The 22,459-nt window shown below is 41.8% G+C and overlaps 1 protein-coding gene across 1 annotated transcript; it reads left to right on the top strand.

Annotated features, from left to right (window-relative positions):
• The first annotated feature begins 694 nt into the window (after positions 1-694).
• On the top strand, positions 695-8,778 carry LSM5 (LSM5 homolog, U6 small nuclear RNA and mRNA degradation associated). Its single transcript, XM_087767562.1, has 5 exons — positions 695-833; positions 1,642-1,737; positions 1,967-1,994; positions 2,649-2,721; positions 4,519-8,778. The coding sequence occupies exons 1-5, from the start codon at positions 788-790 to the stop codon at positions 4,549-4,551; spliced, it is 276 nt and encodes a 91-aa protein (XP_087623688.1). The 5' UTR covers positions 695-787; the 3' UTR covers positions 4,552-8,778.
• Positions 8,779-22,459: the final 13,681 nt, after the last annotated feature.

Raw genomic sequence — 22,459 nt, 5'->3', positions numbered from 1 at the left:
GTGGAGCCCAGCGGGGCAACGGCATCTGCTGATTTCGAAAGCTGTATTTCACTTCAGGAACAGAAAGCCCGAGCGTTCAGCGTTACCTGGGAAGGAACCACGTTTACGAGCCGCGCCAGCAGCCCTGCGATGCCAGCGGCTGTCCGTCCTTCCAAAGGTACGCGCGTCTCTGGAGGCAGCGCCGTCCTCCCAGGCAAGAGGACGGAGTTTATTCAGGGCTCCCTTCTTCTGGCGTCTGCCCCGTCACAAAACGTGCAATCACTCTGGAAGCTGAAACACCGGGTTTATTTAACACCGCCGCGTCAAGCAAGCAAAGCGTGCTTGAAGAGCCAGCGGTTTTTATGGCTCCAGGTTGTATACGCAAAAGGGCTTCTTCCCACAGCCCTCTTGTGAATTAATGAGCAAATCTGGGGAAAAAAAATAAAAATCGGCGCATACCATCTTTCCGCTCGGCACGGAAAGAAGACTTATCGGAAGGGCGGGCGGACTGACAGCCCGAGGCCGCCGGTACCCCTCGTACCGGCGACAGCCCAAGGCGGCGCTGCTCGGCTGGGCCGGCAGGAGGAGAAGGGGGAGGGGGAAAATGTTTTTTCCCTTTAAATCTGTACCTGGCCGCGTTCACGGCAGGCGCGGGGCCGCGGCTCCAGCTCCTTCCCGGCTTTTATAGGAAAACGGGGGGAAGGCCCGCGGCCGGAGCGGATGAGCGACGGCTCTGCCATCCGCTCGTCGGGCCTGCTGAGTCGGCTTCCGCGGGAGGTGGCAGCGATTGGTCAGGTCTGGCTGCAACATGGCGGCTAACGCGACCACCAACCCCTCTCAGCTCCTGCCCCTCGGTAAGCAGCGACGCTTCCGCGCTCTCCCGGTGCCCGCCCGGCCGGCCGGCCGGGCGGAGAGGAGGGGGGATCCCGTCTGGTGACCCGCGGGCGGGCGGGGAGGGAGAGGCCGTTTGTGGGCACCTCTGGGTGGTGCGAGGGCCGCCGCTTGGCGGGAAGCTCGAACGGGGCCGGGGCGGTTGGCGGGCGGGCGCCTCAGGCCGGGCCGGGGTTTCCTCGCGCTGCCCGGGGGGTGACAGTCCTCAAGTGCCCGGGGCTGCGGGCGGGTCGGGCTGGGGCGGCCGCTCCCGGCGCCTCGGTCACGCCTCTGCCTGAGGCCGCGGGGCCTCCCGGCGCTGGGCAGCCGCGCCCGGGCCGGGCACCGGCGCAGCCTCTGCCCGCGGTGGCGGGGAGGCGCTGGGACGTCCCGGTCTGCGGCACGGGTGGCGACCGGGAAGGTGGCTCTGGGCCGTGGCTTGGGTGCGGAGCAGAGGCCGGCGGGGAGGAGTGTTGGTGCTCGGCCATCACAGGGTGAGGAGCTGCGCACCGGCCGCGCTCAGGTGCTCTCGCTGGAGGGGACCTGTTCCTGCAGCGTGCTAGCCTGTTGCCTCAGAAACTTATGTACTAGCAGCAGTAAAATGTGCAAAGAAAGTTTTTAAAAATATTTTTTTTTTGTGTCTTCTTTTTTCCCCCTTATTTTTGTGGTTTTTGCCAGTGCCCGTGGCAATTACTTTTTTGCCATCACAACGTCAGGGTTTTTGTTCTAAGAAATGTATGTTCTATAAAATAATCTCTTGTACCTTTAAACGTTTTTTGTTTTTATTTACAGAACTTGTGGACAAATGCATAGGCTCACGCATTCATATTGTGATGAAGAGTGATAAAGAAATCGTTGGAACGCTTCTAGGATTTGATGACTTTGTCAGTATCCTTTGATGGCAATGTTTAAGGCTGTCCACTTTATGCTTTGGATCAATTCATTTATTGCTTTTGAGAGGTTTGAGTTCACTGGATAGAACCTTTTTGTATGGGTTGTGTTATTCTGATATTTTTATTTTACAGATAAAATCACAGTTCAGTATAAAACTAAAATACCTTTAAATATTGTGATTTTAAAATTCTGGGCCTTATTTTCCTTGAAACTGGATTTTCAGATATGGTGTTAGAAGACGTTACAGAATTGTAAGTATTATTTCTGCCTCTCGTTGCTATTTAATTTTTGATTTCCTGAGGGAAAACTTTGTCTAATATCTGTAAGCAAAGTGTTTTTATATTTTTGGAATACTTGCCAGCTGAATAGTTTATACCTTGGACTTACATTATAGAGGGTGATCTATTAAGGACAGCCATATCATAGAGTAGCAGTTGCATGATTTATACTTGTAATCAGATTCCTAATTTGTAGCCTTAATTTTGTATGGGTTGTGTTGGTGAACTTTGCAGCAGTTTGTTTGCTTTTAAATTTCTTTAAAGTCTAGGCACAGATTTAAAAAGTTAGCAGACTTAAGGATGAGTATTTATTACTTTATCATGCCATGTTGCTCTTTGAAACCTATTTTGAGTATTGGCATTGTTCAAGAAATTGCCAAGATTTAGAGGGTAAATCTGTATCTTTATGTACTGAGCAGAGAAGTACAGTGGATCTTTTTTAGTTGCCAGGTAGCTTTCTTTACCCAGGTGGTCAGTTTATCAAGATTACCCTTCAGTGTGGCTAATTATTTGTTAGTTCCAACAAATGTCATCTTAATACAGATATTTATGTCAGTTCTGTAATCAAAACTGTAATCATTGTCTCTGGTTGTGTGTTCTTACTTACTTTTTCTAATGCAACTTTAGTGAGATTACACCTGAGGGCAGAAGAATCACAAAGCTAGACCAGATTTTGCTAAATGGAAATAACATAACAATGGTAAGTCATTATTGTTAAAAGGCTGCATGCATTTATTTTCTGTACCTGTAAATCGATCGGTAATTGAGTTCAACTACTTCAAGCTGAGCTTTCCGGACAGTTCCATTACATAAGCTACTTTGAAGTAGTTTCTGCGGCGTATGTGTGTATGAACGATGCTGGAAAAGTGATCTTATTGCCTTACTCAGTACATGTTGCAGTTTAAAAAAACAACATGAAAAGAGCATGGCCCTGATTTTATTTTGGTGAATGCTTTTCTGGTCTTCAGGTGTGCAAGTGAATCACTGGCTTTGTTGCCCACTCTGTATGCTGGTTCGTACAGTGGCTTTTAACTTATGAGCGTTTGCCTGCATAAGTGTGTAGGGTGGGATACATCTACATTTCATCCATTATTGTATGTATAGATGTGTTTGCAGCCGTTTGGATGCTTACAAGCTTGTCAAGTCATTTGGCGATTATGACACCATGTGATGCCCAGAGAGCTGTACCTTTATGTGCTCTGAAAAAAAATATCTGGCGGCCTGTTGGATTATACCAAATCAGAAGCACTATGATTTTTAGTTTATCATGTGCTGATGTATGTAGATCACTACTGAAACAGTAATTAAGTATTGTGATCATGCATCCCTAAGGTGAATTCTGCAACTTCCTAAATACCGCAAAAGCAGACACACAGCAGTTTTTTGCTTGTCTGCATAGACAGCTACAAAATCTGGACTTCCTACATAAGGGCATTCCTAATTTTGTGGGAAGAGGAAGACTGATTTGAGCCCAAGTTGGCTCTTTGTGAATGAGGAATAATCTCTGTTTTGCCGTCTTGCCTACCTTGCACATCCTCCCTGTGTGTCTGAGCAAGCGCCATCTTGTCTTCATTTCGAAGCCTTTTTCTGCTTTAGTTATTGTTCTGCATTCTTAAAGGATAGTGCATGTTCTGACTTCTTGTATGGGGTAAATTACTACCATCCAATTAAGCTGGTGGTATACTGCTCTTGGAGCAGAAGCTGGTGATTCTTATAGTGCAAATTTTCAGCAAGACATAGACATGTTTCTGTATTAGATCTTGTGTCTTTTGGAGACGCATCTTCCCATGTCAGGAAGACTGCTTTAGACTTTTTCTTACTTAAGTCCCAAAAGCAGCAAAGCTCTTTGTCTTTAGAAGTGCTCAGCTAATTATCAAGAACATAGCAGTAAAAGGACTAGTTATCCTCTTTTTTTTTTTTTTTCCCTTATTCATGTTTTTCCTTTTGTATTTCTTCTTCTATTCTTCAGTTCTTTACTTTCTTCACAGGAAAATGCTATGCTGACTTACTCCCTGCTGCCTGTAGAAGGGTTCAGGCTCTTTATTAGTTTTTGGGCTCTGCTTAGCAATAGAAGTTGGAAAGAGGAAACCAACTTCCCAGTATAGCGACAGTCTGGGGAAGAATCAGCAACTGGAGAAATCCTTCATGAAAGGAAGCATTTTCTTTCTCCTTTTAAAAATAAGCTGTAGTGTTTCAAGACAGAATCATCTCCCTGAAGTGAATAACAAAGACAACCAAAATGTGTGTTATCTAGGAACTCCTTTGTGTTTTGTTCAACATTCTTCGTATTTTGGAGATTCTTTGTGGCATGTGCTTCTCTGGCAGTAACTGACATCCTCTGTTGGGAGAGGAAGATAATATTGAATCTAAAAACCATTTTTGTGGTCTACCATGAAGTCTCCATCTGCTAAAATGTTGTACAGCAAGAACTGTCACGTGTGGGTTTGTAGAACTCAAATCTGTGCCACTAATACAAAATTGTCTTATTCTTTTATAGCTGGTTCCTGGAGGAGAAGGACCTGAAGTATAAATTCATACAGTTGTCATCTATGAAGACATGTTTTATATATATATATATATATAAATAGAGCTTTTGGGGTATGGGTGGGTTTTGGTGTGGGTAGTTTGTTTTGGGTTTGGCTTTTTTTTTTTTTTTTTGTTTACACACTCTTGCAGTTGACATCTGATAAGAGACAAGGATTTCCTCTTCAGGAAAGGTGCGTTGCTAATGATAATGCTGACTTTGTAAGTTGAAATCATTACTTTCTTGTAAAGACGCACTAATCTGTTCTGAATAAAAGGCTTTCTTTTTGTTAGTTATTGTGTTCTGTTATGTAAGTGCACAAGTTATAGTTTTATAACTGGTTGGTGGAATGGAAAAATAATAGTTATGTTTCAGTTGCTGTCAGTCTTCAGTTTTTCTACATCTGTTGCATTTGTTTATGGCCCAAGTCTATATAAAACACAAGTTGTGAGCCAATGTTGCTGTTCTTTGGAGTACAGGCAGATACTAAGCCGGATCATTGGTTTAAACAGGGCTTCAGGCTGTCACCAGAAACCATGTGTTAGAGTGCTAGAGAATTCTGAAAGCTCTTCAAAGTGGGTGCATCTGTTTGATGCTCAGCAGCCTTTGGTTCTGCTGGCCTTGAGGTTCAGCTGTCTTGGAATTCTTTTGCTTGGTAGATATACTTCCTTATAGTAAAGGCACTGTAATGGTATTTGGCAAGTGAGGAGAGATGGACCAGACCGAGTTCATGTTCAGAGGATTTTTTTTAAAAAAAAAAAAAAAAAAAAAAAGGCTGCTGTTAAAACTTCTCATTCATGTCAGTGGAAACTCTGCTTTCACCACTAAGTGGTGCTGTGCGTACTTAATTGAAGTGGGAGCTACCCATGCCTGCTTGCGTAGTTGGGAGTAGTCGTCTTAGAGTAAATGTTTTTTTGGCTGCATCTGTTCTCCTGTGATAGAAAAACTTGACAGATATTGAGGGCAACTACTGCTTCTTTAGGAGAACTTCTATAAATTAAGGAATTGCTGTTTTTATTTTGTCATGATGGACAAAAAAAAGAACTGGTTCTAAATCATGTCCACTGCAGCTTTTGCCTCCATAATACACTGCTCAACTGATTTCTGTGTGTAAATGTCTTTGGAGAAGAATCACAGGTGCCTGCTGTTACTATAGACAAGCAGGGTAGAGTATGGGCTCACAGGGACAGGACATGGTTTGCCTTCCTGTCACCAGAAGAAGAAAGAAGAGTTGAAGGGGGCTCAGGAGCAAGAGACTGCAAAGAAGTTGCTGTACTAGATCCTCTCGCCTTGCTTTATCTGACAGAAAAGCTGCCTTCTGCTAGCTGCGTTTTATTTCGAAATAAAGTGAGAACTTCTCGCTTTAGCCTATTAAAGGGGAAAAAGACTCCCTCTCCTCTCCCAGGGAGCATGCTACTTTTGACTCGCTTGTTCTGAATATATGATCTGCAATTCTAATGTTTAGATTGCATGGTGACAATCTATACCATTGATTCCCTGAATGGTTTTTAATTTCTGTCCCCATTTCCTTCTCCAGCTTTTTTCAATACATCAATTAAAAAAAAAAAATTTAACTTACATTTGATTGGAACATCATGTCAGTTTTGGCCACAAACTTTTTATTTCCTAGAAATAAGTTGAGTCTTTTTTGAAGTCAGAACACTTCAAAGATTTCTAGCCAGTGTAGTGCTATTGTGTTGGGGTTATTTTGAATAAGATTCTATGCGTGTTCCAGTGCGTGCACTTAATTTCTGCTTCACTTAGTATTTTGAAAACAGTCTTAAACTGAAGAGAGGTTTCATGCTTGGGAGAGAAAAAGAGCAGATCCTGACTCAAAAGCAGCTTTTCAAAGGGAAAGGTAAACTATGTTGTTTCTTTTTGGATTTCTATTCTGACAGCACAAACATCTTGTTCTCTCAGGATTTTGTTATACCTGGAAAAAAAACTTGGTATTGCCTCACTTCCTCCTTCTCTGGTTGTGTTTTTTTCACTCCCTCTAGAGGAAGCGCTAAGACTGTTCTCTCTTAGGAAGACATTTTAATTCATGACTCAGAGGTCTGCAGACATCACTCTAAAGACAGTTTCTGTGCATCCAAATGCTGTTAATCCTTTATAATATGAAAGAAAGATTTGTAAGTTTGAGCTGAGAATTCAGAGTATTCCCCATGGGTCTGGCTTGCTTTGCATTCAATATTCCTGTAGCCTGTTGCTTTGGAAGTGCAGGTAATAAGCTTTTCAATTGAATAAGCGAGTGGTGGTGGTTTCTGTTTTTACTCCCCTAGAAATCTAGTGCTTAATCATACTGCACTGTCCTGTAGAAGTTGTGGACGCTCGTGTTCTCCAGAATGCTACTTGGAGTGCCACTACAAGTAGGTCATTTAAAATAATAACCTTAGCCTTTAAAAATATGTAAAAATTAATGATGCTTAAAGATTAGAGCAGGTCAGTCATCAGGTTAAAATAACTTCATGCTTATGACGTGCATAGTGATGGTGGTTCCCTTCAGGTTTGGGTTTTTGTTTTTGGTTTTTTTTTTTACTACTTTAAGATGGCACTGGTTGCAGTGATCTTTAGTTTTACTATATGGCTAACTGTCTTAATATGGAGATGGTTCCTTTCTGCCTACTATTTCAGTTTACTTGCAGACATAGTTAAGATAGCTGTTTGGAGTTGTGAAGTATAGATGTATATGTGTGTGAGTGTGTATGAAAATAATAAGACCTAGTGCCCTCCCCACGTTCTTAGTTTTTGCTGAGCTGTATTTCAGCGTTATCAAGATTTTGAAGTGACCTGAGTATTGCTGTTGCAAATGTTTCCATGTTTGTCTAACTATTCTGATTAAATAAATACAAAAAGAAATCAAAACACTAAGCTTTGCCCTATAACTACACAGGCTTTCCCTGTCTAATATCTATTCCTTTTTTTCAGGATTCACTACATTTTTTTTTATCATATGAAATGGAAAGAGATTTCTGGCTTACTGTTGGCTTTTAATAGATGTTTTATCCTTGGGGAATTGCCTAGCAATTAATTCACAAAGTTTGGAATTCAAGTGTTGGATGTTTTCCATGTCTGTGTTCAAATATTGATGCTAACAAGCCATCATACAGTTCATGTTCATAGCTTTATGCATACTTAAAGATAGGCAATAGTCTTATTTTTTTAATAATACTTTAGCTTTTACTCTTTGGCAAGAACAAGCAAGTCTGCCTGGTTTTATAGTACTTGCAGCTTTTCCCTATCATCAGACTTTAAAAAGGGGAAAATCTGTATCAAGTACACAGTTAGGATGGTGATTTTTAAAATACTAAGTTGTGGAACAGTCTCAGGAAGAACATGTGTGACTGTGAGGGAGAGTCTGTGGTGCAGCATTACTAATATTTGCTAAAAAAAGTTTTGAAGAATGAAGCATTTGCTTTATGAAAGATGCTTGAGGACAATTTCTGATGCTGCTGAAGTTTATTGAAAAATTTGCACTGATTTCAGTGGTTATGCAGGTTTGATTTCTGCTCATTAAATCTGAAAAGAACGGAAACCTACATTTGAAGGAGGATTTTGTATGAAGGGTAATCAACCTAGTGACCTACTTTCAGAATTATTTTAAAATATTTGAAGCATCGGTTAAAGGCAAATAAGTAGTTTCCATGTGCTCCTACATCAGCTGCGACTATTGAATACAGTCAGCAGTCCACCTCAGAACTTTTTGGCGTCCAACTGGAATGTGTAAGTTACAAGACTTCACTGCCATGAACTGACAGGCCGTGGTGTTCTCAAAGCATAAAGTGCGGTAAGTTTAGCTTCTTGCATGACAGTGACTCTTCTCAACATTAGTAACCATACAACAGGGTAAAAGACAAATTTAGTGAATAAGATGTGTCCTTGTCAAAATAGCTGTTCCGCATTTCAATGTGATGCAGATCCTTTCTATAGTGGTAGCGTTGGCACATGTCTTGGAATTCGGCTGATCCTCTCGTGAGCTCATTTAAACTTTTGGCCTTCGCTACATCCCTGACAACATGTTTCACAATGGAAAAATTATTTCCTTAAAAAAAAGAAAAAAGAAGAATGGGTGGAGGAAGTGGGGATAAAAAAATCTATTGTCTGCCAATGTCGTGGGCTTCTCACTCATTTTTCTGTTGAACTTATGTGGTTTTTTTTATTTTTCTACCTTAGCTTATCCTCTGCACCTTTAGTCATCTCCTGAAGTTTGTCTGTAGTTTCCTACGTTAGTAGGTAAATTTATCTGTTTTATTTTATAAAGCTTTGATAGTCTTTAAATAGTCTTTAATAGTCTTTAAATTATACAAATAAGTTAAATCTTGAAACAAATGTATTTGCTTATTAATTTTTGTGAGTAGCTATGAAAATCTTATTCAACATTAATTTTTATTTTGATTTAAAAAGGGGCAACTGATAAGAAATACATTGGAAGTAAATAGTAGGGTCCTACTGCTGCTCAGTGTCGAGAGATTGTGGGAAATACAGACAATTTGTATTAAAAATTATGGACATTTTTCAAGATATTTTTCCAGGTCTGAGACACACTAAGATTTCTTTCATATGGTGGTGTGTTTGGCTTCATTGACTTCATCAGAATACATTGACTTAAACTAGCTGAGAACCTGACAATAAGATTTAATACTCTACCTAATGTACTGTTGTGATGACTTGTCATCTGAAATCAAAATTGCATTTGATCATCTTAACAGGAGGCTGGATCTTTGATCTGGAAATTATAGTGACATTACAGAATCCACACTCATAACTTCACTGGTTTCTTGCAGCCCCTCAAGTTCATAATAGCTGAGTGGGAGGGATTGGTTAAAGTTACTTCTTATTTGCAAAATTTAGTATCTTAAATACGAGTGAACAGTACAATTGGAACAGTTTCATTTTTACAAGAGGAAATTTATAGATCAGTTTTATCCTGTGTCAGAATTAAGATACATATTTACTGAAGACAATGAGTGTAGCCCAAACACTGAAACACCTCAGTCTGGGTACAGTATTAGAACCTCTGTAAGATTTTCAAATCATAACAATATGTCAGTTTAGGCTTGTTGAGTCTGAGACATTACATGATGCCCTATGAAAATGTAAGTATTGCTAAAAATTGATATTTGGTTTGTAGACTATGCCTTTTGTATGCTCTAAAGTAACATATAAATAACTTTTATTGTTTCCTTTTTATTTATAAAAGTTCTGTTCATCAAACCATATAAGCACATTCCTAAATTCCACTAAATTTGGTGTTAAGCTTCCTGAATTGCTATAAACTGTTCTGTTGCTGTAAACTATTTTGGCTGATAAACCTAACTGGTCAGCTTTGTATTCCTACGTGTATGTGTGATTAATATGCAATAGCTCAGAACAAGTTACCAGGCAACTGCACGCTCAGGCTACACAGGAGGCACAAAGCACCTGGCCTGTTCCTTTTAATCAGTGGAAAAGTACAGATTCTCCTGTGACCTCGGTCACTCTGTCTAACATACAGATAAGAGTATTTTTATACTCCTCTCACAGCGGGAGAAACACTGTGGGTGTTTTCTGCAGCATGTGAGGATCACTTTACCAAGATTCTTGTATTTCTAAAACACTTAAAAAAAACCAAAACATAGTTTTAAAACTAATTTAACCCAAGGCAGACTTCAGGATTCTCGTTCTCACAAGTTATTTTACAACTGTACGACCTTGCAGACTCTACTGAGAATGAGTATCTCGTATGTGACATTTAAAAGTGACATTTTTGGTGTCCTATGCACTTTTGCTGATCGTAATGCCTTTGCCTAACGGCAACTGGCAATAGATGATGCATATTGGTTTCAAGGCACTGTGGAATAGAAAAGGTAGTTTGCCAATGTTCTAACTGCTGTAGCAGGCGTTGTTTCAGTGGTTTGCAAGTAACACGTTCCAAGTACCTTTTCCTACCATTGCTGTGTTTTTTTTTTTTTTTTCTTTTTTAATCCAGATGAATGTTTCTATACTTTCCTTCCCCATAGATGCATGTTGATCAAGGTTGCATGATATTGCGGAATCCTTGGTCTACCAGTTACAGATTACTTCTTTCAGTTCTCGTGCATTTATGAATGTGTATCTACTGATATACCTACTAAACTGTAACATTTACTCAGACTAATGTGCAACTGATACAGAAGTCAGCTATTTTGCTAGTTATGGTATTTGCCCCCAGTCAGTTGTTTTACAGTCTAATAAGTACCTGATGGCAGAGAAGGGGAATGTCAGAAAATAGATGAGTTAGGCTTTATATTAGAAATGGTTTTCATAAGATTTAAGAGAACACAATTTTGGAATAAGGATTTACATACTGCTTACAGTGATCTATTGGGCTAATGTTTTGCAAGAAAATGAGGTGTTTAACTTTCAAATGCTGTTTATATGAATTGGCTTACCTATGAGTAATCTCCTTCAGCTGTGTGTAACAAAGAAATAAATTTGCATATGTAGACATGTGCGTATGCGTACGTAATTGTAGGTGCACAGCTGGGCATGGTGCTTGTGTTTGGTGACTGTAAAAATACACAGAGGGGCAGAAACGGGGAAAGAAGAACCTTTAAAGATAGTCTAGTGTTGCTCTCATTCTAAAGGTGAACAATCAACTTTCTGTATCGTTCTTGACAAATTCTTGTCTAATTTATTCTTAAAAATTTCCTGTAATTTTTACTACTATTGCAAAGATCACTATGTACCCTAAGTTTTTCAGGTTGTAATTTAAGCCGCATTAGTCTATGTCCTACATGCAGTGGATGTACAGAAAAGTTTTTCTTTATAGCTATCATTTAGATGTTTAAACATACTTATTTCTCTTCAGTATTGCCCTTTCCAGGTTAAGCAGCTGTTTTTCAGTATATACTTTGCAGTCAGACTTTTGTAGATCATCGAGCACCTCTTGGACTTCCTGTAGGCTCTCGCCGGTTATACTACACCATTCTTGAAATGCAGTACATCATCTGGAGGGTTCAACAGCTAATCTGTGCCAATATAATGCTGCAAAAATAATGCATGGATGTACTAACTCAAGTGTGATGTGTGACGAGGAATCACTGGGCCTTTTAATTAGTGAGAAATGGTACATAAAAACTAGGTGACAGAAACAGGACATGAGGCTGGCATACTGGTCTTCAAGCTTGTAGTGCAGCTCCATGGGCTTTGGATGACCAAAGAAAAGCATGAGGCACAGGAGAGAGCTGCTGCTGGATCTTAGTGAAAGGTGGTAAATGATTTGGAGAGAGGTTTTCAAAGCCAGAAATTAAAGTCAGGTGCCCAATTCCGAATTGTCTGTGAAATTACTGTGTACTTCCCTCATTTGTGTAACTTCATGTTGTATATTGTCTAGCAGCTTTTATTTCAAAGTTAATGAAGTTACACTTGTGTGATAGGTGATGCAATGATCTCATAATAATAGGCATAATCCCAAGTCATGGAAAATGTCAGCATTTGAAACAGACCCATGATAAATTATTAACGACTTATACAACTGTCGCTTACCATGCCTTCCATGTTACAGCTGTCTTAATCATTGATGCCGTTTCCTCAGACTTTGAGCTGTAATATCTGATTTTTGTTTCAGGGTATGTTCTGTAGTTGCTGATGGCACTGCCTTAGCCCTTTGGCTAAAAAGACTAGCAAATAATTTGTAGATTATCAGTATGAGCAGAAGTCAAACAGCATTCTTTTCAAATCAATAGAGAAGAAAGTTGCACCAGTTTGTCTGGGTTCCCTAATAACAAAGGTCTTTCCCACATTTATTGATCTTTTTGTGTTTTCCTCCTTGTTCAGGGTCAGCTGATGACTGGAGCAAACAGTCACATCTTTGCAAACTGCTTGTAACTATGGAAAAGAGATTTGTTGACTTCCTTGTGTAATAAATAGACACTGAATAAATTGTATGCTGCTCATCTCCAAGTCAGAGATAGAAATTAGATAGGAATGTGTTACTGGAAAACAAAATAGCACTGGGCCCCTTGAGACAGAAATGTGTTGATGAAATCATGTAGTAGTATTAATCGAGACGTAGTGACTGTTTTATCAGCTAACAAACAGGTCCTATGCTAAAATGATGTTTGTTCCAGGTAATTCCAGTCAGTTTCTCAAAGCAATGGATCTACTTTGCAAATGAGAAAATGTGGACCTAAATATTGAAACAATAAGGGATGGTTTTCTCCCCCATTTCAAAACTGGCACAGCAGAGCCTATATAGTTTTCAAATCGGTAGCAGCTCCTTCACCTGCTTGTTAGCATACAGAGCAGAATCTGTACTTTCTCCTTCTGTATGGCTCTTGAAAGAAACTTGGTTGCACTCATTCAGTTGTTGGGGAAAAAAATGAGATGGTGATCAAGTGCACCTGTAGCAAATACTCACTTTGCTTAAACAATTTAGAATTTTCCTGTGGTGGTACTCATTATAAAAAAATCAAAACTTGAAAAAATTGCTTTAAGGATTAAGCTACAACATCGTTTTCGGAAAAAAAAAATAGAATAATACATGAAACATAGTTTTAGAGAAAGTAACTTTCATAGCACTTCAAAGTGATGTAAAATAGCTGTCTGTAAGCACAATGTTTAAGCAAAAGATATCTGGTCTCTTTGTGATTCTTTTTGTGTGCTTCTAAATGAAAAGTCTGACTGTGTGAGCTGTAGTTATCTGTGTTTTAGAAAACTGATCTGCTTTGCAAGCTGAGAGTGTTCTGAAACAGAGCAACGCATGAGAGACATGGTCTTATGGTTTTGGTTACTATCATGTGTAATTTAAACATACTGTATAACAGCCAAATCTTTTTGTGATTTAAAAACTTCGTTTAACTGCCTAAAGGATGAATGTGCCCCGTGGATAGTTTCTTGTGTTTATGCACACTGCTTGTATTTTACTGCTGAGGGAAATCCTAGCAATTGTAAACAACTAGATGATTCATCAGAACCTCAGACAGAAATGTATCTCAAGTAACTTTTGTATCACAGCTAGCCTAATGCATTAACTTTTTATATTATGAGCTATTCCATAATAATCTATTTCTCATTTTATGGGATAGACAATGAAAGAATTTCTTGAAATATCTAGGGAAAGGAAATGTTGGACGAGAAGAAGAGAGACTGAATGGGTTTTGAAGTGTCGATGCAATATTACAGATTGTGTTCCAGTTCACAGAGGAAAAGACTACTTTGGTTATGATACCAAAATATTTCTTTTCCACATCTGTAAGCTACGCTAATTACTTCACACTTAGAAGCTTAAGAGATCCTGAGAAATTGATTTCAACGTCTTAATAAAGGCTACTTGGCTAACGTGATATTATTCCATCTATGCGGTCTAGATTAACTCATATCTTTCTCAATGACAACCATTGAGCTGAAAGCTTTATTTTCACATGTCCTGGATATCAGAAATGATAGGACTAAGTAAATTGTCAGAGGTTTGAATTTACAAGTCTACTGAAGCTTTTAAGTGCCTGATTAATGTTTAAGAGCAGAAGAAACCCTACTGAATTCAAGTGGGACCATGTTTTTGTGAAATGGCACATCTGGTTTGAGTACACTCCACATTAGTTCAGAAATGCTGTAACTATGTGATGCAAAGCAGTGAAATCATGTGACGTTGCTCTTCTAATTTGTTTTGTGAATAAATTTCAAATGAGCAATTTGTCTTAGCAGATTCTGTGATGGATCATGTACTGTTTCCTCCCCCATAAAGCATAAAAAGTGTCATAAATATCAGATTGTAAGTTCTGGCTCAATCAAAAGAAATTTGCTTACACCTCATCAAGAGGAAATTTCAACTTCTAGGTGATCCAGTAGTACACAGATCTAATAATAATGAAAATAGCACTACAGCTTCCACGCTTTGTTGGACTGAAACCAGAATGTACAGTACCTTATAGGTGCAAGCTTAGCTGTAACCAACTCTTTTTACCATATTGTAAGTAATTTTTTTTACCTTATGTTCAGTTTCAAAGTTATTGTGAAAGCTAAAGCTGTGTGTATGCCATAATGCAGTATGTTTAGTAAGTTGAAATGAATGTTTCATAACAGCACAAGAACCAAATGGCATCTGGCATGGCATTATAATTTACCCCGAAACTGTGGCAGGAGAATTTTGCCAGGAAGTACCTGTAACAGAAATCCATGATACTGCCAAATCGGCTGTTTTCTTCACAAGTGAAGATGTGAATTTTCAGTAAGACACAGCTAAATGGAACATGTAAGCAAGGAAGAATCTATTATTGAACGCAAAGGAACTAATATTAAACTGAAGTCAAGTTTTCACATAAACATTCACTATGCTTATTCTTGAAGTTTCAGGTTGCATAAAAAGGGAAGGTATTTGTCACATTAAGTCAACAGGCATTTTCTAAGGTGTGTACTGAAAGAGCATGTACTTTTTGCTCCAAGGTTAAATTAGCAATTTATGCAAACATCAGGGGCAGCTTTAAAAGTGAAATCCTTCACTATTTCCTGCTGAAGTCATCAATACTGTTAAGCCTTATAAATAGCTGAAATTTACACCAAATTTAAAGCTAATAGTTTCCTCTTCCAAAGATTTAACTGTACCTTGGGGAAAAGTTGCTTCCCTTTGAGATTAAAAGGGAATTACTCCTACAGAGAATAGCTGTATATAACATAAACTTCTCTGCCTTATATGCTAGCTCTGGGATGCACATTAACCTAAAGAAAAGCAAACAAATTCAATGAGTTTTCTCTACAGACCAAAATGATGTGAAAGAGTAATTTTACAAAAATGAGATTTCTCAGCTACCCATAACAATGTTTTCTGTCTTATGTTAAATATTCCGCTGAAAGCAAGCTATTGTTCTCTGACAAACTCCGGTTGTCCTCTGCACTTACAGTGGGATCGAGGCTAAAAACTGTCTGGCTCTGGAACCTTGGTCAGAGCTGCGAATGTGAAGCTCTCGGGGAAGAGCTGTTTTCACTTAATCTATGTTTCTGCGTAACAAAGAAGAGACGACGCTCTGTTTGCTACTGATTTTTATGATGTTTCTTTTCTCCATCTTTCTCTTTACTTTTCTGAAGCGCTGGAGTCTCCCAGAGGATGGGATGGTGTCATGAGCACTCAGGCACAGCATATCCACTTTAGTTCAAATAATTGGCATGTGTTTCTTAGGCTGCTGCCTATAAAAAGCATTTCACTATGGCAATAGTCCCAAGTGACAAAATGGATGGGTCTGTTGGTTTAATTAAACCTCTCTTGCATTGCTGCTTTTCCCACCCCATCCCCCATCAAGCTCATATCAAAAATCAAGTAACAAGGCAATCTTGAAACGGAAATGTTAGTGGGTTTTAAGGCAAGGGCAACTCTTATTTATTCTGCACTCCAGTATGCCACGAAAGAGGCTTGTGCCAAGCAATTGCTAAATCAGACTTACTATGATTGCTGTTTATTATGGTAATGATTAGGGACAAACCAAAAGTATATCATGGCTGTACAGTTGTAAAGAAGTAGCTGGATTTCTGTGGTCTGTTCATACTGGATACACATTATTTGATGTATATGCGTAGCTACTATTCACATACCTAATTAGTGAATTGTTCTAGCTTGTGTGTACAGAATTTCAAATTACTCTGTTCTGGATACTGTAAATATTTGGAGAAATTAGTGGCTGAAATTCTGAACTTGCAGAAGAGAGCCACCACCTTGAAATATTTATTGTCTTCAAAGGAAAGACATCCACTAATAAATACTACCAGTGCTGTTTAATCAGAATATTACATTATGGCATTTTCTTCTCATATCATAGCATAAGATTAGGATAATATTTCAGTTTTTCACAGATCTTTCACAGTTCACAAAGAATGGGAAGCTCAGGAAGACAAAAGTACAAAAGCTGTATTTTTAATATGAACACCTATAAGAAAACAGTAGGAAAACATCCAATGACAAAACTATCTTTGCAATGTATCTTTGCTCCTCTTTGTTTATTTATCCCTCTTCTGTCAGTTCTCCAAAATCATCCAAGCATTTTAATTGTCTACTGTGTGTGTATTGGTTTGTGTGTTCTCTGTCTAAAATTACATGCGCAGAACACAGAGTTGTTTCGTCTTATTTGAGGCTCCTGTAGCTAAACGTATAAGGGAATATCTCAGGTCTGAGAGCTGCGATACAGACAGTTTACTTTATCAGCAAAGATGATTTATTTAACCTACGCAGTGGTGTTCTAAGGGGTTATGAGTCTCTGATCTCATGAGCGTAATATGCATCTAGATAATATCTCACAGCTATTTGTGTTAGAGGAAATGGCAGTTTATTCTTAACACTTGAGATCACTGTTGCTTCTGAATTTAATAAAACCTTGGAAAATACAGTAATGGCACACATATGGATGAGATGCTGCAGGACAACAAATAGGCAGAATACATAAATCATACTTTACAACCTGCTGTTTTAGAAACTAAGAGTCAGACCGAAGTATCAGAAGATGCCTTTTTGAAAACCGTGTTAGTTATCTAACCCCACGTGTTTGCATAAGTGGCTAAAGATTTATTTTTTTTAAATACCCCAGAACTCCCTCAGCTTATTTTACACGTCTAAGCGTTACTCCTGCTGAGAAAGCAATAAGTGACGACTCCTGCCTTCTCACGGCATCACAGTGAAGGTATCTGGGCATAAGGGAAATGAGGAATGGCTGTCTAGAGAGGGGAGCAGGGGCTTGGAGCGTGGCCTGCATGGTCCTGGAAAAGGACTCCTTAAACTGCCCAGACCTAAAAAATTCTTGAGCTCAACTGGGTTTTACCACTTTTAATTAATTCCAACTTTGGAGATGCAATTAACTTTTCACTCTGAAGCTTGTTTTACAGTAGATGAGGGAAGGCCCACAGCTAGCTAAAAATCAGGTATTTTTAAAAACCACTTCAACAGCAAGAAATGTTCTAAATAAATATATTTAATCCGCTTGGTCTGTGAGAGTATAAATATTTGTTTGTCTTCCAAATCATTTAGACCTGACAAAGGAATCCTCTAAAATGCCGGCCAAAGGCTAGAAATCATGATTTAAAAAGTTTTCAGTGTAAATGAAATCATAAGTTAATCCACGTAAACTGATGCCATTTGCCGAAAGAATAGTTTATTGCATAACTTGCGCGTGTTAAAAAGCTGCTAGCTGTAAGGTGGGGCTGCTACAAAGACGTACAGTCCAGGGAAATGGTGCGGTTGAGAGGATTCGTTTCTGATCAGTAGTGTGGTTGTAGGTTTGCCGCTGAGCCTCAAGGTTGGTAATGGAGGGAGGAAAAAAGATGAGCCTAAGTGTGGGAGCTGTGGTTTGTGCTCTTTAGGAGAGAGAAACGCAGCAGATAAAGCAAGAACGCAAAGGCCCTGTCCACCCTGTGTTGCAGACCTGGCTTTGCTGCTTGAAAGCCTGTTGAGCCAAACGCAGCCACTGTATACTGCGTATGTTTTAGTACTTCTCCTGGTAGCTGTAATTAAAATGGTGGGGCTGCTGGTGGAGCAGAATGGGTGCACTTTCTTCTTCCCCCCCATTAATCTTCCTCCCCCACACTTGTTCTTTGGTTGCTGAGCAATGCTACTCTCCCCGTCTTTGTATCAGCGGCAGAATTTGGTGTCATGTATCTGCCGGTCCTGCTCTGTCTGCCTCCGCCACGGATGAAATGTCATAGCTCCTGACAGAAAGCTTGTCATCTGGCCGCGGGAAAGGCCATCCGTTCGCAGCTCGCATCTCTCCCGCTCGGCTGGCAAACGTTTGTGCTCGCAGGCAGGGCACAACCCTGGCAGCTGACTGAGGGAGGCCGGCACCCCTCGTGCTAACTGTTCCGTGGACTCGTGTAGCCTCGGTTCCTGCCAGTTTGGGGCTTGAATTTAGAGGCTGATGCCTGATAAGAAATAAGTTAAGGCTGCGGTCTTTCCCACAGTGGAGAGGAGTTTTTGTCACTTATTCCTACAAATCTTTTCATGAGACTTGCATTAGCTTTGCATCTTTGAGCACTTTACCGTTTTAGGTTCAGGGGAATCTGATAGAGAGTTAAACAATTATGAGGAAGTCAGTGATCCTATGAGCCTTATTTTCTTTTAGGCTGAAATACAGCAACGGAAAATCATTTCAGGCAGAGCCAGAAACAGAACTCAGGCCTTGTATTGTGGCAGACCCCAATTTCATCCCCTTTGCATTTCAGAAAAATAATTGCCTCTCAGTCCTTAACTCTGCAATAGCTGCTCCTGCCATTACATGGGCATCGTGGCTGGAAGGCAGCTTTCAGCTGGTGATTCACCAAAACCGAGTATTTGTCATGTACCCCCTTAAAATCTGAGATGGCCCAACTCAGGAATGACTTGTATGTTATTCTTCAGGCCGTGTGTGCCGGGCCTGTGTTGCAGGTGTCGGTAGCTGTCGGAAGGGACTGTACGGAAATCCTATATTTAGAGCTTGCTGGTGATGCTATGTGAAAAAAACACACACATAGGATCATACAGTTAGATGGAGTTATGATGCCTTTGTGCAATTTGGCTTCATGTTGGGCTAGCAAGTTTAATTCTCCCATGTCTTAAAATTTTGTGCCTGTATTTCATAATTCTGCAATGTTGTATGTCATCAATACTTTTACTCCTTCAACTTAAAGTTTGGGTTTTTTTTAAATGAATATTCCATTAAAATGAACTTTCCCTTACCACACACCAAAACTGAGGAAAATGGGGAGATGGGGTTGTTCTAGAAGATGATAGGCTAATACTTTTTATTTCCAGTCCCGTCTTCTCGTGCTTATGGAAATTTCTTCCTGATCAAGTGACATCCCCAGAGAGCAAGACGTGTTCTCTACCTGACATGCTACTTCGTGCTGAAGCTGTCTTCCCTGCAAGGAGAATCGAGAAGGTAGACGCACGGAGACAAAAAAGAATTAAACAATTGCGGAGGGTTAAAATGAGCAGGCTGCGTGCGCCGTTGTTTTCTTGCTTTCCGATGCAGTAGTGGCACCGTTTGTGTCCAGAAAAGGAAGACCGCTCTAGCAGAGGAAATTCCCATTCACAGTTTATTACGTCAGCGTTGCGTTGCTTCGGGATCTCGCTGTAAGAGCATAGCAAGAGGAGAGCGAAGCAGCCGGCGGCAGTCGGCTCTGAGGCACAGAACTGCTTGGGAAAGGGGCGGATCCTTTCCAGGCACGAAAGAGAAGCGGGATAACAGGCTGCGCTCTTCTGACTTCTGCTCTTGGGAGCGATGCAGCTGGTTGTTACTTTTGTGTTGCTAGCTGGTGTCGCTGAAGGGTTATGTGAAAAACCAGAGACAATAGCCTTAGGAATGTGTATCTATATTCTACTGTCATTTTCAACATCTAAGGAAATGTCTGCCGCAGTCCCATATTACAAGGGTACTAAAGTGCCTTTACAACTTGCAGCGCCCAGGTGAAGTTTTTATGATATCTGTTTTACAGATCCGAAATTAAAGTCAGCTTTGGAAATCTCCGGCAGCTGAGAGCCGCGTTCAGATTGTAAAAGACCTGTGCTAGTGATGCCGTCATAGTTGGTGACTGTATCTGTAGTAAACGCTTCAGCTGTAAGCTGTCAATATGGTATGGCCAGCGATGCTGTAGCCGTTAATATCGCACAACAGTTGGGGTTGGAAGGCGCCTCTGGAGATCGTCTGGTCCAACCACCCTGCTCAAGGCAGGGGCAGCTAGAGCAGGGCGTGCCGTGCCGAGTCGGCTGTGTGCCACCGTGCTGGCCTTTCCCTCCGTCTGTGACAAGGCCACCCTTTTATTGAGAACACCGAACGACCAATAAGGACACTAAGGAGCAGTAAAAAGCGTTAAACGTCGTCCCGCTCCCTTAGGTGAAGAGCAGCGCGACCGTAGCCGGCCAAAGCACCCGAGGCGCAGCCGGTGCCCGGGTGCCGCGGGCTGCCCGGCGCCCGGCGCCTTCCCACGCCCGTGCGGGGGCCGGGGGGGAGCCGCCCGGCGGCGGGGCCGCCTGCCCGGCGCGGACTCTCTCCCGGGGAGGCGGGAGGGTTCGTGCTGACACTCCTGCCTCCTCTGGCGCGGCGGGGAGGGGGGAGGCAGCGTCCCGGCGAGGCGGGGCCCCCGCGGCGGGCTCGGCCGCGCCGGGAGCGGGGCTTTTCTTCCGGGAGGGGAGGTGGGGCCAGGGGAGCGGCGCTCCGGCCGTGCCGGGGGCCGGTGTCGGCGCAGAGGCGGCCATGGGCTCCGTCCCCTCGGCCCTGGGCCGGCGGCGGCGCGCCCCGCCGCGGGTGGGCAACGAGCCGCCCCCCGCCGGTCCCCGCCGCGCCCCGCCGGCCGCCGCCGCCGCGCCGCCGCTGTCCGCGGTGCTGAAGCTCGGCGGGGAGGAGGAGGAGGAGGAGGAGGAAGGCGGCCCGGCCGAGCCCCCGGCGCCCCGCCGCTGCCCCGCCGGCCGTGAGTGTCTGCGCGGGGGGGCGGGGGGGGGGGGGGGGGGGGGCGCGGAACCGCCGGGGCTCCCCGCCGCCGCCGCCGCCGCCGCTTCCTGGGCGCGGGGGTTTGGCCGGGGGCAGGGGGCTCCCGAGGGTGTGCGGGGGAAAAGCCCCCCCTCGGGCGTCCCCCTCCGTTCCAGGCTCGTTTAGGAGCTGAGCGCCGTTTGCTCTAGCGGTGGGGTGTGGGGAGGGGGGCGGGTTCGTGGCGGGGTGGAAATTGTATTAAGCCTTCCCGTTGTCTTAGGCGGTCGTCCGGGTATAGCTTTAGGGCGAGGAACGAGCTTGGGAAGCGTTAGGAGTTTCTTGCTGGGGTGCTGGCTGTTTGCAGTTGCTCCCTCTGTGTCAAAACTTACTCAGCTAAGATTTCTGGTCTTACTGTGTGTGCCTGTGCAAAACTTTTCCCATCGCCGTCCTTCAGTTTCAAAACAGCGCGCCATACTTTTTGGATGATTTAAAATGATCGGTGTAGTTTATTCAGTCAGGAGTAATAAAAGCGTAAGGCTGGATACTGCCTTAAAAAATCTTCCATACGTTGCAAGGGAAGGCAGGGATGTCATCTCATATGAAAACAAACTTCCATACTCTGGCAAGTAAATAACCTGCTCTTTATGCTGCTTAGCATCAGCTTTCTCTTGTTCGTATACCTCCAGTTACATTAGGTGGTAGGCGAGTGTCATTGTTTAATGAGGCTTGCTTCATAGCTCTCTTTTGTTGTCTACTCTTTAGACCATGCACATAATAATTTGAAATCAATGAGCTGACAAAGCTTAAGGGTGGTAATCTAACTAAATGCAAAGTGTGGCTCCTCACTTTTAAATGCAGGCTCTCTCAAGAGAAGGCTTGGCCATGGCGACCTTTTCATTCATACCATTCCCCCTTTCTTCCTATTTTAATATCTCCTGTTTATGACATTATATGAGTGGGAGCAACTGTTTTTATGTCCCATCAATGTTTTATAAGTTACTGACTCATTGGTCTCTTCACTTCAGGTCCTGTAGTTAAGTCTTCAGAGCAATGCACTTGATACATGATCAGCCTTATAATGCCAACATCACAAATTCCTCAAAAATTCAGAATACGATCAGATCCTGAGGTGTTGTCATCCCTTGAAAGAGATGTAATGATAGTGCCTGTTACCAATAATTTGCCATTAGGATTTACCTAGTTATGCTTTCTAACTCTTCACTCTACAGGAGAAAAGAGTACGTACAGTGGAATGTGCAATCTACTGGGCCTAAGTTTCTTCTTTACACCTGGTCAAGATGCTATTTACATGGAATTTGAGTTGAAGGAATTAATTTGGCATTAAAATAGATTTTCAAGCACCTAGCACTTTTTTTTTCCTCTGAGTGATTCCTAGGTTGTAGACTTCAAATACTTAAAAAATTTTGCTAAAGTGCATGACTAGTGTTGTAGTCATTTCAGTTAAGGGTTATTACTGTGCTAAGCCTCGAGGCAACGGTCTACTGCTGATACTTCCAAATGAATATTTAAGTTCACAG

Source organism: Nipponia nippon, unplaced genomic scaffold (genome assembly GCF_047370975.1).
Source record: "Nipponia nippon isolate SJK-2023a ecotype South Korea unplaced genomic scaffold, ASM4737097v1 scaffold_1, whole genome shotgun sequence".
NCBI classification, from domain to species: domain Eukaryota; kingdom Metazoa; phylum Chordata; class Aves; order Pelecaniformes; family Threskiornithidae; genus Nipponia; species Nipponia nippon.
This window is presented reverse-complemented; position numbering and strand designations above follow the sequence as displayed.